Source organism: Nerophis lumbriciformis, linkage group LG04, assembly GCF_033978685.3.
Source record: "Nerophis lumbriciformis linkage group LG04, RoL_Nlum_v2.1, whole genome shotgun sequence".
Lineage (NCBI taxonomy): Eukaryota > Metazoa > Chordata > Actinopteri > Syngnathiformes > Syngnathidae > Nerophis > Nerophis lumbriciformis.
Window position 1 is genome coordinate 62,777,501 of NC_084551.2, and position 17,500 is coordinate 62,795,000.

At 37.1% G+C, this 17,500-nt stretch overlaps 2 protein-coding genes across 4 annotated transcripts in view; one reads left to right on the plus strand and one right to left on the minus strand.

The window, feature by feature from the left end:
• Window positions 1–13,543, minus strand: part of LOC133605427 (uncharacterized) — a 19,424-nt gene extending 5,881 nt beyond the window's left edge. Inside the window, exons 1-3 of one of the 2 annotated variants that reach the window (XM_061958749.2) lie at window positions 13,280–13,543; window positions 6,498–6,554; window positions 3,657–4,022 (exon numbers count right to left, since the gene is read on the minus strand). In XM_061958749.2, coding sequence (XP_061814733.1) covers window positions 3,657–4,022; window positions 6,498–6,543 — 412 coding nt within the window. In that variant the 5' untranslated portion in view covers window positions 6,544–6,554; window positions 13,280–13,543. The remainder of the gene's footprint in view (window positions 1–3,656; window positions 4,023–6,497; window positions 6,555–13,279) is intronic. The other variant, XM_061958750.2, reaches the window with a different exon arrangement.
• Window positions 5,836–17,500, plus strand: part of LOC133605425 (uncharacterized) — a 59,463-nt gene continuing 47,798 nt past the window's right edge. For both annotated transcript variants that reach the window (XM_061958740.2, XM_061958743.2), the window contains exon 1: window positions 5,836–6,580. In XM_061958740.2, the coding sequence (XP_061814724.2) occupies window positions 6,542–6,580 (39 nt within the window). In that variant the 5' untranslated portion in view covers window positions 5,836–6,541. The remainder of the gene's footprint in view (window positions 6,581–17,500) is intronic.

Below are 17,500 nucleotides of genomic sequence, written 5' to 3' on the forward strand. Positions count from 1 at the left end.
TTAGGAAGGAGATATTAAATCAAGGTTCAATATTTTAATTTTATTTATTCAATTAACTTTTTCAACGTGTGTTGATTATTTTTGAACATGCTCATGCCTCACAATTCCACTAAATTCACTAATAATTAATGATAACAATGCGGACGATAATGACAATAATAATAATAACTTGCACCCTGATAGGCTAAAACTTAACTGACACAATTACAGGATTTATTTTAATTAGTTAAAGCGATATTACATTAAGGTAAGAGTTAAATTAGTGATAAATAACGATAGAATACATGAAAATATAAATAACATTTAATCTAAAAATTGTATTTACATTTTATGAAATAGTGGATAAATATTTGAAAAATTATACAGTATATATAAATGTTATGTAAAAAACAAACAAAAAAACACATTAAAATAATTTAGTTAACATTTTCTCTACAAATCCCATACAATTATTAATTGATAAAAGATGGATAATAAATACAGGAAAAAAAATCTAATGTTAAATAAGAAATAATACTGTAATAATGGTAATACTTTTTAAAAACTGAAGGTCAATATTGACAGGTTCATACTTAATTGAATTATGGATGACTATGAACAAAATAAATGGAAAATATACATTTAGTTTTGCATTAATTACATACATTTAATAGGGTAGAAATACTCACTGTATATTTGAGATGTTTGAAAACATTTTACTCCAGTTTTCGATCATTTATTTACTTTTCCCCCCCCAGTTTTCTAACTTAAAAGACCCCAAAAGATGCATTTTAAACTATATTACTTACAAAAACTGCAAACTACTAATATTTACCTCGCTCATGTAGAGAAACCCACCAAAATATTATATACAGCTCTGCAACATTCTTGTACTACACATACACAGTATAATACAGTAATGTACACATAGTATACTGTATACACAGTAAAATACAGTAATGTACACTTAGTATACTGTATACACAGTATAATACAGTTATGTACACATAGTATACAGTATACACAGTATAATACAATAATGTACACATACTATACTGTATACTCAGTATAATACAATAATGTACACATAGTATACATGTACAGTATAATACAATAATGTACACATAATATACTGTATACACAGTATAATGCAATGTACACATAGTATACTGTATACACAGTATGATGCATAATGTATACATACTGTATATACACTATGATATATAATGTACACATACTGTAAATACACTATGATATATAATGTACACATACTGTATACACAGTATGATATAATGCACACAGTATACTGTACATACAGTAAGATATATAATGTATGTACACATACTGTATATATAGTATGATATATATAATGTACAGATACTGCATACACAGTGATATATCATGTACACAGTGTAAATACAGTATGATATATAATGTACACATACTATATATACAGTATGATATATAATAATGTACACATACTGCATACACGGTGTGATATATAATGTACACAGTGTATATATAGTATTGTATATAATGTACACATACTGTATATACAGTATAATTTACACTTAATATACATGTACAGTATGATAAAATGTACACATACTGTTTATACAGTATGGTATATAATGTACACATACTGTATATAAAGTATGAAATATATAATGTACACAATGTATATACACTATGATATATAATGCACACTGTAAATACACTGATATATAATGTACACATACTGTATATACAGTGTGATATGTAATGTACGTACACATACTGTATATACAGTATGATATATATATATAATGTACACATTGTTTATACAGTATGATATATAATGTACACACTGTACATACCTGCCAACTTTTGAAATCAGAAAAACCTAGTAGCCAGGGTCCAGGGGCCGCAGGCCCCGGTAGGTCCAGGACAAAGTCCTGGTGGGGGATTCCTTCGCCCCCTGACGCAAAATGATTATTAGCATTCAGACAGGTTAAAATGTTGCTAAAACCATCACTTTTCTATCAGTCACAGTGACTTTTCAAAACAAAAATATTACAGCAAAAATCATATGGGTTGATTGACATGTTTATTCTGTAAGCTAACTTCAATAGTTTGAAATTATTTTGACAGTTAATGCCAGTTATCCTGTCAACCTTTCACAAGACTTCAATTTGTTAATTGAATGTATAAACAGTATAAACACTTTTTACAGTAAACAAATGGTAAAACAGTACTAAACAATTCCATTAAAAAAAAAATTGGTGTCATTATTAACTTTCTGTCCAAGCTTGTATAATCTACTGCCTTGTTCAATTGTAAAAAATATTCTGTGCCTAAAATTCACATTTCTATCACAATTATCATACTGTAAACATGGTAAGCTAACTTCATTAAAATTAATAGTCCTGTCAATAGCATGGAATTACAATTCAAATGTAGTTTTTTTGTAAGCCTTTCAAAAGAATTCAAAATATGAAAAATTAATGAAAATGAATTTAAGCCATCAGACACTTGAAAAGTGGCACATCACATCTCTAATGTAATCATTTTAACTTTTCAACAGAAATAGCACTGCAAAAATATTAAGGACATACTTCTGTATTTTGGTAGTTATGCTGTCAACATTTAACAAGATTTCTTCAACTTGGACTTGAAAGCATAAATAGTCTAAACACTTTTAACAGTATAACAGTACTAAACAATTCCAATAGATAACATTGGTGTCATTACCTTTTTGTTTGCTCAATTATTGCCTCCGTAAATAAAACTTCGGCATTTATCACGTCCAAAGAATCTGTTTGGGCGATGAAAAACGTTGAAAGTTTTCCACTTGTATCGCTAGCAACGGCATTAGACTTGTGTTTTTTTGTTCCAACGTGGTCTTTTACATCGCTAATTCCTCCGTGTCCGATCGAAAAGTCTTGTCTGCACAAGGTGCAATTCGCGTAGTTTTCACCCTTTTTGGAACGGATAATTATTCCCGGATAGGCTTTTGAATATTCTTCACGGAATGACTGCAGTTTTCTTTTCAGTTTAAGACTCGTTTGCGATTTTTCTCCGGCTGATTCCATGATCGTTCGCTCGTTTGGAAACAATGGCCTCGTGCTTGGCAGCGGTGCTATAAATAGCCTCGCGCATGGCATTCGGAATGGCTCGATAGGAAGTTACGGGAAGCAGTGTCGATTGTCATTGTTGTTACGCGATTTCGTGAATAAAACTTTATTTTTTTTATTTTTTTTTAATTAATGAAAAACCGTATTTTTTATCACTGCAACCGTAACCCGGAATAGGTTGATGAAAACCGTACTAATTACGGGAAAACCGTAGTAGTTGGCAGGTATGACTGTATATACAGTATGATATATAATGTACGTACACATACTGTATATACAGTATGATATATATATATATAATGTACACACAGTGTATATACAGTATGATATATAATGTACACATAGTATACATGTACAATATGGTATATAATGTACACAAAGTGTATATTCAGTATGATATATAATGTACACATAGTATACATGTACAGTATGATATATAATGTACACATAGTATACATGTACAGTGATATATAATGTACACATAGTGTATATACAGTATGATGTATAATGTACACATATTGTATATAGAGTATAGTTGAAGTGAATGTGTCAAAGACTACTCACCATATTCTCTGACCATGCATCTTGCAGTGCTCCTGGCCCCCTGGTGGTCGGTCACGGTCACTGCGTACACGCCGTGGTCCTCTCTGCTGTAGTCGCTCAGGTGAAGGACGCTCTCCTGACCTTCCAGACTCACGCGCACCTTCGCCTTGATGCCAGCGCACTGGAGGCTTCCTCCCGGGCACGCCGCCAGCCTCACCCTCCCATCGGGGGCGCCGCTCTCGGGCTCCCGCTCCCACGTGACCTCTGACACGGCTTCCAGGGGCCCCAACTCCAGGTGGGCCCGCAGGAGGAGGGTGCTTCCCGGGATGACGTACACTGGATCCTTGCTGGAGATGTACACGGACACGCCCTGGAGACCACGGGGGACTAGAAGAGAGGGTTTAGTCCCGGGGTCAGGAACCTTTTTGGCTGAGAGAGCCATGAGAGCCAAATGGTAAACTACCGACCGGTGTCCCACCTTCCCTTTATTTCGAAAATCCTCGAAAAAATTGTCGCACAGCAGCTAAATGAACACTTAGTGTCTAACAATCTCTGTGAACCTTTTCAATCCGGTTTCAGGGCAAATCACTCTACGGAGACAGCCCTCGCAAAAATGACTAATGATCTACTGCTAACGATGGATTCTGATGCGTCATCTATGTTGCTGCTTCTTGATCTTAGCGCTGCTTTCGATACCGTCGATCATAATATTTTATTAGAGCGTATCAAAACACGTATTGGTATGTCAGACTTAGCTTTGTCGTGGTTTAACTCTTATCTTACTGACAGGATGCAATGCGTCTCCCATAGTAATGTGACCTCGGACTATGTTAAGGTAACGTGCGGAGTTCCTCAGGGTTCGGTTCTTGGCCCTGCACTCTTTAGTATTTACATGCTGCCGCTAGGCGACATCATACGCAAATACGGTGTTAGCTTTCATTGTTATGCTGATGACAGCCAACTCTACATGCCCCTAAAGCTGACCAACACGCCGGATTGTAGTCAGCTGGAGGCGTGTCTTAATGAAATTAAACAATGGATGTCCGCTAACTTCTTGCAACTCAACGCCAAGAAAACGGAAATGCTGATTATCGGTCCTGCTAAACACCGACATTTATTTAAAAATACCACCTTAACATTTGACAACCAAACAATTACACAAGGCGAATTAGTAAAGAATCTGGGTATTATTTTCTACCCAACTCTCTCCTTTGAGTCACACATTAAGAGTGTTACTAAAACGGCCTTCTTTCATCTCCGTAATATCGCTAAAATTCGTTCTATTTTATCCACTAGCGACGCTGAGATCATTATTCATGCGTTCGTTACGTCTCGTCTCGACTACTGTAACGTATTATTTTCGGGTCTCCCTATGTCTAACATTAAAAGATTACAATTGGTACAAAATGCGGCTGCTAGACTTTTGACAAGAACAAGAAAGTTTGATCATATTACGCCTATACTGGCTCACCTGCACTGGCTTCCTGTGCACTTAAGATGTGACTTTAAGGTTTTACTACTTACGTATAAAATACTACACGGTCTAGCTCCGTCCTATCTTGTCGATTGCATTGTACCATATGTCCCGGCAAGAAATCTGCGTTCAAAGAACTCCGGCTTATTAGTGATTCCCAGAGCCCCAAAAAAGTTTGCGGGCTATAGAGCGTTTTTTATTCGGGCTCCAGTACTATGGAATGCCCTCCCGGTAACAATTAGAGATGCTACCTCAGTAGAAGCATTTAAGTCCCATCTTAAAACTCATTTGTATACTCTAGCCTTTAAATAGCCCCCCTGTTAGACCAGTTGATCTGCCGTTTCTTTTCTTCTCTCCTCTGCTCCCCTTTTCCTTGTGGAGGGGGGGGGCACAGGTCCGGTGGCCATGGATGAAGTGCTGGCTGTCCAGAGTCGGGACCCGGGGTGGACCGCTCGCCTGTGCATTGGCTGGGAACATCTCTGCGCTGCTGACCCGTCTCCGCTCGGGATGGTGTCCTGCTGGCCCCACTATGGACTGGACTCTTACTATTATGTTGGATCCACTATGGACTGGACTCTCACAATATTATGTCAGACCCACTCGACATCCATTGCTTTCGGTCTCCCCTAGAGGGGGGGGGGGGGGGGGGGGTTACCCACATATGCGGTCCTCTCCAAGGTTTCTCATAGTCATTCACATCGACGTCCCACTGGGGTGAGTTTTTCCTTGTCCTTATGTGGGCTTTGTACCGAGGATGTCGTTGTGGCTTGTGCAGCCCTTTGAGACACTTGTGATTTAGGGCTATATAAATAAACATTGATTGATTGATTGATTGAAATATTTTAAAATGTATTTCCGTGAGAGCCATATAATGTTTTTTAACACTAAATACAACTAGATGCGTGCATTTTTAAGTAAGACCAACATTTTTAGAGTGTAATAAGTCTCCTATTCTTTTTAATAACATTGTTATTCTGAAGCTAACCATCCATCCATCCATCCATTTTCTACCGCTTATTCCCTTTGGGGTCGCTGGAGCCTATCTCAGCTAACCAATAATAAATAAAATACTTCTTACCATTAATGCCACTTCTTGAACAAATACGGTAGAAAACGGATGGATGGATTAAAATGCATGAGAATGTTTTATATTTTGAACGTTATTTTTTAACACTGTGATCACCAGTGGAATTATTCATTACTTATCCTGTTAAGCAAAGTCAGCTAAGATTTATCTGAGAGCCAGATGCAGTCATCAAAAGAGCCACATCTGGCTCTAGAGCCATAGGTTCCCTACGCCTGCTTTAGTCTCACGCTCACTTCTGCACGTAGCACATGATTACACAATGTTGATAGCAACACAACGTTGATAACAATACATCTCTTACACAGGAACAGCAGCAGCCTGGCAACTCTCCAACACAGGAAGTCCATGACCACACCACCTGATGCACACATAAGACAACAAAAGGTAAAAAAACTGACAAGACTTTAGGATAAGACTGTCAGGACTGTAACATTTACACTTTAGGGTGGGTGACCAGTGACCACAAGCAAAATAGCAAAACCTTTGTCCACCTGTTGATAAGCTAACAGACTACTTCCTGCTCTATGGAGGACGATAGACTCAAAAACCGCTCAAAACCACACAAAAAACTGAACAATTACTAACAACAAAAAGGAAAAAAATAAATACAATTTGATTTAAGAAAGATTAGAAAGTCTGCACTTTTAATATTGAGGAAGTAGCAAACAAAAAAGGTGTAAAATGCTGTATTTGTGTTTGTTTGTTGATCTGTACTCTGCAAAAAGTCAGTGTTCAAAAACAAGAAAAAAATAATACAAAAATGAGGGGTATTTTATTTGAACTAAGCAAAATTATCTGCCAATAGAACAAGAAAATTTGGCTTGTCGAGACTTTCCAAAACAAGTCAAATTAAAGCTGCAAGCAGCATTGGTCGGGCCCGCGTATTTGGCAGGTGCTAGTCCTAAGTGTCCCAATACTTTTGTCCAGTTAAAGTTAAAGTTAAAGTACCAATGATTGTCACACACACTAGGTGTGGCGAAATTACTCTCTGCATTTGACCCATCACCCTTGATCACCCCCTGGGAGGTGAGGGGAGCAGTGGGCTGCAGCGGTGGCCGCGCCCGGGAATCATTTTTGGTGATTTAACCCCCAATTCCAACCCTTGATGCTGAGTGCAAAGCAGGGAGGTAATGGGTCCCATTTTTATAGTCTTTGGTTTGACTCGGCCGGGGTTTGAACTCACGACCTACCGATCTCAGGGCGGACACTCTAACCACTAGGCCACTGAGCAGGTGATAGTCGTAAGTGTCCCAATACTTTTGTCTACTTGTAGTCTGAAGTGTCCCAAGACTTTTGTCTAGTGTACCTACCTTGTCTGCATTGTGTGGGCACGTTGGTGCTTCCTGCTTTTAAGCAGCCATCTTAAAAAAACAGCAGCGCAGCCGCATCAGCGCAGCGGGTCTTTGAAGGGTCATAAAATCAAAACCGGAGCAGTTAGAAAAAAAGCGCTTCTGTCATTGTAATCACAAGGGTTCAATCTCTCTCCTGTGTTAGTTTGAAGGCGAAACGACAAACGCGCTCAGAGGAGTTCGTTTTTGAAGGAAGGTGACCGGTTTTTACAAAACATTTGTTTTGAAGGGGGAATAGCAAACTTCCTGTTGATTTTTGCTGGGGGTTGTCAATTTATGAAATGTAGGTCTAAGTGAGACCTACGGAGAGGTTTTTGTTTCATGTCTCTCCGACCTTCCCAGTGGGAGTTACAGGCAGTTTTGTCATTTTTTTCTTCCAAGGAGCAGTTTTTTTTGCGTTTTATTAAAAAATTGCTCAAGAGCGCAATTTTTAAATTTGGGGTTAGGTTTTTTTTTATTAGATCGCAATATTTGCCAGTCCTGATGTGTGTGTTCAGTTCGGTGAGTTTTGAAGCATGTTAAGGGGGTCAAATTACAGCTCAAAGAGGCAAAAGTGACTGTTTGTAGTACTTTTTTGTCTTGAAGGGGGAATTGCCAACTTCCTGTTGATTTTTGCCCTAGGATATACAATTATGAAAGGTAGGTGTAAGTCAGACCTACATAGAGGTTTTTGTTTCATGTCTCTCCGACCTTCCTAGTGGGAGTTACAGGCAGTCTAGTTTTTTTTTTCCTAGGGGGCGCTAGAGTGCAATTTTTATTTTTGGGGTTTGGTTTTTTTATCAAAAGGCAAAAGGACTCCCTTCGGGAGTCCTTTTGCAATGGGCCATGCGGGCCCTAATTAGTTAACCTCAATGAACCCAAAAATAGCTTAAAATAAGTATATTCTCACTAATAACAAGTGCACTTTTCTTGGTAGAAAAAAAAGACCTTTTTGCTCAATATGTTGAAAAATATTCTTAAATGAAGTAAATGCTAGTGCCATTATCTTGACATAATGATATGCACATTACATTTCTTGAAAGCAGCAAACTTATACTAAAAACTAATTTATTGTTCTTAATGGAAAGGCAACAAGGCAAGCGCTTGTTACTCTCGGGGTCTCCTAGCCGCTCAGGCAAATCATATGGTCTAAAAAGGCATTTTTCCATCGACAACATGACATCATCGCGCCAAGTGCGTGCTCTTTCAGTCAATTAGTGTCCGAGAAATATATATATATATATATATTATAATTTTGAAGAATTTACCTGAATGTGCATGAACTATTTCTGTTCAAAATATAATAATAATAATAATAATAATAGATTGTATTTGTAAAAAGCACTTTATATTGAGTAAACAACCTCAAAGTGCTACAGTGTTTAAAAAAAATAAATAAAAAGATAATAAAGAAATAAATAAAAATAAAAACTAGAATAGCCAAATAGCTATAACAAGTATGCACATATCTGAAAAAAGGCTTTTTAAAAAAGAAGGGCTTTTAAGCCTTTTTTTAAAAGTATCCACAGTCTGTGGTGCCCTCAGGTGGTCAGGGAGAGCGTTCCACAGACTGGGAGCGGCGGAGCAGAAAGCCCGGTCCCCCATAGTCCGTAGCTTTGTCCTCAGAGGTTGGAGGAGGTTAGCCTGTCCGGAGTGGAGGTGTCGTGTGGAGGATTTGGGGGTGAGTAGTTCTTTGAGGTAGAGGGGGGAATTTCCATGGAGGCACTGGTGGGTTAGTAGGGAGACTTTGAATTCAATCCTGAGTGGAACAGGAAACCAGTGAAGGGATTTGAGAGTTGGTGTGATATGGTCATATTTCCGCACTCATCAGGATCCTAGCAGCACTATTCTGTATGTATTGCAGCTTCTGGATGTTCTTGCTGGGGATCCCCACAAGAAGTGTGTTGCAGTAGTCTAGTTTGAAATGCTAAATGTTTAAATATTAACTGTCAGTTTACTGTACTGTGCCAACTGTACTACTATATGAGTACCTATTTTCTATTGTTTCATTGAAAATAAAACAGCAAAGTCCATTTGGCTGTCATCTGTTTTAATTATGAGACACAATTGTGTCAAAATCATGATTTTTTTTTTTCATGCTTGAAGTAAGAAATTATTACCTTAAAAAAGTAGTTTTATACTTGTGAGCAGAGGTGGGTAGTAACGCGCTACATTTACTCCGTTACATCTACTTGAGTAACTTTTGGGATAAATTGTACTTCTAAGAGTAGTTTTAATGCAACATACTTTTACTTTTACTTGAGTATATTTATAGAGAAGGAACGCTACTTTTACTCCGCTACTTTTATCTACATTCAGCTCGCTACTCGCTACTAATTTTTATCGATCTGTTAATGCACGCTTTGTTTGTTTTGGTCTGTCAGACAGACCTTCATAGTGCCTGCGTTTTAACAAATACAGTCACTGGTGACGTTCACTCCGTTCCACCAATCAGATGCAGTCACTGATGACGTTAGACCAATCAAACAGAGCCAGGGGTCACATGACCTGACTTAAACAAGTTGAAAAACTTATTTGGGTGTTACCATTTAGTGGTCAATTTTACGGAATATATACTGTACTGTGCAATCTACTAATAAAAGTTTCAATCAATCAATCAAACGTGTGAAGGAAAAAAGACCCTTTTTTATTTCAACCGTACATCCCGTCAAAAGCCTAAAGACTGACTGCACAGTTCCTGTCTTCACAATAAAAGTGCCGCTCCATCGCGCCTGCGCTTTCAAAACAAGAGTCTCCGAAAGCCAGCGCAAACAAGCTAGCAAGCTACGGAGTTTGCCGCCAATGTATTTCTTGTAAAGTGTATAAAAACGAATATGGAAGCTGGACAAATAAGATGCCAAAAACCAACAACTTTCATGTGGTATTAGACAGAAAGGAGGAACTTTTTTCCTCCTCCATTTGAAAACGTGGACGCTATCAGCACTACTGTCTGATTACAATCAATGCAAGTCATCAGAATCAGGTAATACACCAACTTATATTCTTGTCTTCATGAAAGAAAGGAATCTATGTGTGTTAAACATGCATGTATATTCATTAAAACACCTTTAACATGTAAACAAAAACGGCAAAATAAATAAATATAAATTATATACTGTATATATATATATGTGCATATATATATATATATATGTATATATATATAAATGTGTGTGTGTATATATATATATATATATATATATATATATATATATATATATATATATATATATATGTCTTAATAAGGTTATCCAAAAAATAGTGCTCGATACCGTAGTAGAGCGCAATATATGTATGTGTGGGGGAAAAAAATCACAAGACTATTTCATCTCTACAGGCCTGTTTCATGAGGGGGGTACCCTCAATCTCCTGACGATTGAGGGTACCCCCCTCATGAAACAGGCCTGTAGAGATGAAATAGTCTTGTGATTTTTTTCCCCCACACATACATATATATATATATATATATATATATATATATATATATATATATATATATATATATATATATATATATATATATATGTATATGTATATATATATATATATATATATATATATATATATATATATATATATATATATATATATATATATAAATATATATATATATATATGTATGTGTGTGTATATATATATATTATATGTGTGTGTATGTTACCTTATCAGTTACTCAGTACTTGAGTAGTTTTTTCACAACATACTTTTTACTTTTACTCAAGTAAATATTTGGGTGACTACTCCTTACTTTTACTTGAGTAATAAATCTCTAAAGTAACAGTACTCTTACTTGAGTACAATTTCTGGCTACTCTACCCACCTCTGCTTGTGAGTGTTGATGACACAGCTTTGCAACACTTGATATTCTAGTTTCAAGCATGTTTTACTCAATATAGGTCATCAAATCTCAGCAACAAGCTGTAATATCTTACTGAGATCATTTAGGAGCAAAACACTTAAAACAAGTAAAACACTAACATAAAATCTGCTTAGTGAGAAGAATTATCTTATCAGACAGGAAATAAGCAAATATCACCCTTATTTGACATATTTCATCTTACTTAGATTTCACTTTTTGCAGTGTAGTTAAGCTCGTAGGCTATTGTGTGGTTCATGGAGGATGATTTTAGTCAGATAACTATCTAGCAAAAACACAAATGACAGTTTTGAGTTTGTTTACAAGTTTTTATGTTAATTAGTAGGTTACTTCCTGGTTTATGTAGGACGTTGTCAGACATATAGGTCCTTAACGCAAAGAGAAACTACATTTTTGAGTTTGTGTACAAGTTTTTATGTTAATTCGCAGGTTACTTCCTGGTTCATGAGCCTGACACCAGGTGGAAGGACTGTACCATTTAGTATTTTGGACACTTTTGTTCAGATTTGTACCACAGTTTGGTGTATTTTTGCTGGACACAAGTTGTCACGACGTAATGAAAGCCACACTGCAAAAAGTGAAATCTAAGTAGGCTTAAATATGTCAAATAAGGGTGATATTTGCTTATTTTCTGTCTGATAAGATCATTCTTCTCACTAAGCAGATTTTATGTTAGAGTGTTTTACTTGTTTTAAGTGTTTTGGTCCTAAATGATCTCAGTAAGATATTACAGCTTGTTGCTGAGATTTGATGACCTATATTGAGTAAAACATGCTTGAAACTAGAATATTAAGTGTTGCAAAGCTGTGTCATCAACACTCACAATTATAAAACTACTTTTTTAAAGTCATCATTTCTTATTTCAAGCATGAAAAAAACAACACATGACTTTGACACAATTGTGTCTCATAATTAAACTGACAGTTACTATTTAAACATTTAACATGTGACTTTTCAAAACAATTTTGAACAGAAATAGTTCATGCACATTCAGATAAATTCTTAAAAATTACAATAAAAAAAATTGGCCAGGGGCCGGACTGTAAAAAAATAAAATAAAAAATAAAAATATATATACTATATTCCTTGCTCACTAATTGACTGAAAGAGCATGCACTTGGCGTGATGATGTCATGTTATCCATGGAAAAATGCATTTTTTAGACAATATGATTTGCCTGAGCGTTGCCTTGTTGCCTTTCCATTAAGAACAATAAATTAGTTTTTAGTATAAGTTTGCTGCTTTCAAGAAATGTAATGCCGAGTGCATATCATTATGTCAAGATAATGGCACTAGCATTTACTTCATTTAAGAATATTTTTCAACATATTGAGAAAAAAGGTCTCATATTTGTTTTTTCTACCAAGAAAAGTGCACTTGTTATTAGTGAGAATATACTTATTCTAAGCTATTTTTGGGTTCATTGAGGTTAGCTAATTTGACTTGTTTTGGAAAGTCTTGACAAGCCAAATTTTCTTGTTCTATTGGCAGATAATTTTGCTTAGTTCAAATAAAATACCCCTCATTTTTGTACTTTTTTTCCTTGTTTTTGAACACTGACTTTTTGCAGTGCACTTATCTCCACATTATGTGAGTTTTATCCACATAACTGTATTTTCTTCCAGTTTTTTTGCATGAAAATAGTTGTGGTTATTTGTTTTCATACACGCCCAACTGAATAAGCATCATTTGCACAAGTCAACATAAAATGGAGATGCAGTGACGACATTATGTGTGCATGAAGTCATTGAATACTTCTGTATAAAATGTATTTTCCTGCTAACTATTGGCAATGCAAACAGACCTCTGGCCTTCTGCAGTAATAACAGTAATAAAACAAGGATAGCAGAATGTTCCTCCAATGTTAAAGCGACTCACAGTTGACGGTCCAAAGAACAACAGGGCTGGCACCGAGCGAGGCGATTGTGCCAGAATAGAAATGAAGCCTCCTCGAGCACAGCTGTGACGCCAGCAGGAAAGAGGAAACAAACCTGCAAATTCGTAACGAGCTTCCCAAAAATTCTCTTCACTTTCCCAAAGGTCAAAGTGAAGCCTGGGAATGAAAATAGTCTTAATGCATCACAGGAGTGGTAAAAGGTAGCAGGTCTTCTAACAGCACCAGGCCTTGTTTTCAAGAGGTTTCCTCACAATGGACTCCACCCCTCTTTCCTGCACATAACAGCTTCCTCTGGACTCAAACTACACATCTATTGTTTGGAAAAGAAACACCATTGTGTTGTTATGAAAGGTTTACAGCGATATTCCATGTATATGTTTCTAACAGCTGATTATTCAAAATAGCTTTTAATAAGCCCTACACTGCAAAAAGTCAGTGTTCAAAAACAAGAAAAAAAAAAAAAAAGAGGGGTATTTTACTTGAACTAAGCAAAATTATCTGCCAATAGAACAAGAAAATTTGGCTTGTCAAGACTTTCCAAAACAAGTCAAATTAAAGCTGCAAGCAGCATTGGTCGGGCCCGCATATTTGGCAGGTGGTAGTCATAAGTGTCCCAATACTTTTGTCCGGTGGTAGTCATAAGTGTCCCAATACTTTTGTCCGGTGGTAGTCATAAGTGTCCCAATACTTTTGTCTAGTGTACCTACCTTGTCTGCATTGTGTAGGCACACTGGTTTTTAAGCAGCCATCTTAAAAAAACAGCAGCGCAGCAGCATCAGCGCAGCGGTTCTTTGAAGGGTCATAAAATAAAACCGGAGCAGTTAGAAAAACGCTGTTCTGTACTTTTATACACAAGGGTTCAATCTCTCTCCTGTGTTAGTTTGAAGCCGAAACGACAAACGCGCTCAGAGGAGATAGTTTTTGAAGGAAGGTGACCAGTTTTTACAAAAAAATTGTTTTGAAGGGTGAATAGCAAACTTCCTGTTGGTTTTTGCTGGGGGTTGTCAATCTATGAAATGTAGGTCTAAGTGAGACCTACATAGAGGTTTTTGTTTCATGTCTCTCCGACCTTTCCAGTGGGAGTTACAGGCAGTTTTGTCATTTTTTTCTTCCGAGGAGCAGTTTTTTCAGCGTTTTATTCAAAAATTGCGCTAGAGCGCAATTTTGAGATTTGGGGTTAGGTTTTTTATTAGATCGCAATTTTTGCCAGTCCTGATGTGTGTGTTCAGTTCGGTGAGTTTTGAAGCATGTTAAGGGGGTCAAATTACAGCTCAAAGAGGCAAAAGTGACTGTTTTTAGTACTTTTTTGTCTTGAAGGGGGAATTGTCAACTTCCTGTTGATTTCTGCCCAAGGATGTACAATTATGAATTCTAGGTCTAAGTCAGACCTACATAGAGAATTTTGTTTCATGTCTTTCCGACCTTCCTAGTGGGAGTTACAGGCAGTCTAGTTTTTTTTTCCCCCTAGGGGGCACTAGAGCGCAATTTTGAGTTTTGGGGTTCGGTTTTTTCATTAAAAGACAATTTTCGCAGGTCCTGATGTGTGGGTCAAATATGGTGAGTTTTGAAGCATGTTAAGTGGGTCAAATTAGTGCTCAAAGAGGCGGCCGGTATAATAATAATAAAACCTTACAAATTCAATAGGTCCTTATGTCCCATTGCATAAGAACTCCCTTTGGGAGTCCTTATGCAATGGGCCATGCGGGCCCTAATTAGCTAACCTCAATGAACCCAAAAATAGCTTAAAATAAGTAAATTCTAACTAATAACAAGTGCACTTTTCTTGGTAGAAAAAAAAGAGACCTTTTTGCTCAATATGTTGAAAAATATTCTTAAATAAGTAAATGCTAGTGCCATTATCTTGACATAATGATATGCGCTTGGCATTGTGATTTATTTTTTTCATGCTTGAAGTAAGAAATGATTATCGGTACTTTAAAAAAGCAGTTTTGTACTTGTGAGTGTTGATGACACAGCTTTGCAACACTTGATATTCTAGTTTCAAGCATGTTTTACTCAATATAGGTCATCACATCTCAGCAACAAGCTGTAATATCTTACTGAGATCATTTAGGAGCAAAACACTTAAAACAAGTAAAACACTCTAACATAAAATCTGCTTAGTGAGAAGAATTATCTTATCAGACATAAAATAAGCAAATATCAGCCTTACTTGACATATTTCATCTTACTTAGATTTCACTTTTTGCAGTGTACTGCAAACACCTTGTTTTGTGTGTCTGTAGCTTTAATGCTAACCCGTCTGTGTCTATTGTGTACTGTGTACACTTTTTACAAATACACTGTAACTGAGCGCTTGTCCAATCTAATAGATGTCATGCATTACTAGGAAAGGGTACTGAATCACGCTGGTCCTACCGGGCACCGATTCCCGTTAAATCCAACAATGTCATGTTTCGGTACCCGAGCCGCACGTAACAACGCGCCCGGTTGCACTTCAGCGATCACTGCAGCAGCACTGAGAGCGGACTCAGCCAAACTACCCAATGGTAATATTGTAATTTTTAATGCCAAAAAAAAATGCTCTAACGTAAGTCAGGTAAAGCTCCACTTTTCCAAAAATGCTCTAGCTTGATGCTAATATACATTGCTTTTGCTATTGACATGCTACTGATTAGCGTTAGCGACTTGAACTTTTTAACCTTCAAGTTTGTTAATGGAAACTACTACTAAGATGCACGTTACAATAAAACGGCTGGTGCGGAATAAGTACACTACTTACAGTATGAACACTTTGTAGGGCGCAACAGACAGCAAAGATTTTTAAATGTTGCAATAAAAAGTTGGATTTTATCATCAAAAACAATTGCTATTTATTAACACACAAAAGTACCAAAAAATTGGCACCGTTAAGTACCAGTATCGATTCCCAGGCACCGGGAATGAGTGCCGTATCGGTTGTAATGTGAACGGTCCACATCCTTATATGTCACATACAACAATGTAACAATAAAAAGTGGGCCCTAGCTAAATTGGGGCCCCAAGCAGAATTTTACTTGGAGCCCCTGCTTACATTTTTTCACACTTTTATGATCAAACTTGCATTTAATTTGATGCACGTTTTGAATTCCCGGGAAAGAAACTGGTCAGTGATGATTTCTTATAATTGTAACATGAATGTGTAAACCTTACAGACCAGCGGTTCTCAAACTGTGGTATGTGTACTTCTAGTCGTACGCGGGATGCATTTAGTGGTATGCCAAAAAAAACACTAGTGTTTTATTTTCCTGTAGTCAAACACAATACGTGTGTAATGTTACAGTGGCCAAACATATGAAATATACTTGTTAAATAAAACCTCTGCCTTGTTTTTAATGAATACTTAGGCCTACTCCGCTACTGTATTTTAATGTTACAGCAATATGTTTGCGGTAAAATTTTATATGACATTTTTACTTCACGCAAACCACGCACCGTGCATATAAGGAGGGGCGGCCTTTGGAGTGGGACAGGAGGACGCTAATGTTATCAACACGAGCGTAGCTATGTGAGCTAAAGTGCTAACATTACACTCATATTTGAACAGCAACATCATCCTAGCTTCGGCTGTTTAATCAAAGCTACAAGTCCATCATGATAGTTGGCAGGCTGCATTTTAGGATGCATGTGCACAATGATTATTCAATTGACACATTGAATAATCATTGTGCACACACACACACACAGTGTAAAGTCACACATTGAATAATCATTGTGCACACACACACACACACACACACACACACACACACACACACACACACACACACACACACACACAGTGTAAAGTCAGGGATTATTAAGAGCAGCTCATGTCAGGGAAGTGAAGCTCACATTAAAAGTACTTCTAGTGAAGGGAAGTGAGTGACAATGCAGGACTTGAGTGGAATAAACAGCAACAATGCAAATGGTCAGCTTGTGAAAGAATTCACACGCCAAAGTGACGGCGTCACAGTCTCCTTCTTCCCCAGGGAAACACGCCATAACTGGAGGCAAAATGTGCAAATTCCAGCGAGTGGCGGCAATTAGGCGAGATGAGATTTGTTTTGTGGAACAGCGTAATGACATGACTTATAGACGTGGACTCATTATGATGATGAATAGGCTGGCCTCGCCAGTTAGGAGCAGAACCAGCAGGGGGCGCTCACACACAGGCTGATTTACACTTTCACTTTCACATCAACACAAACATGAGGCATGCA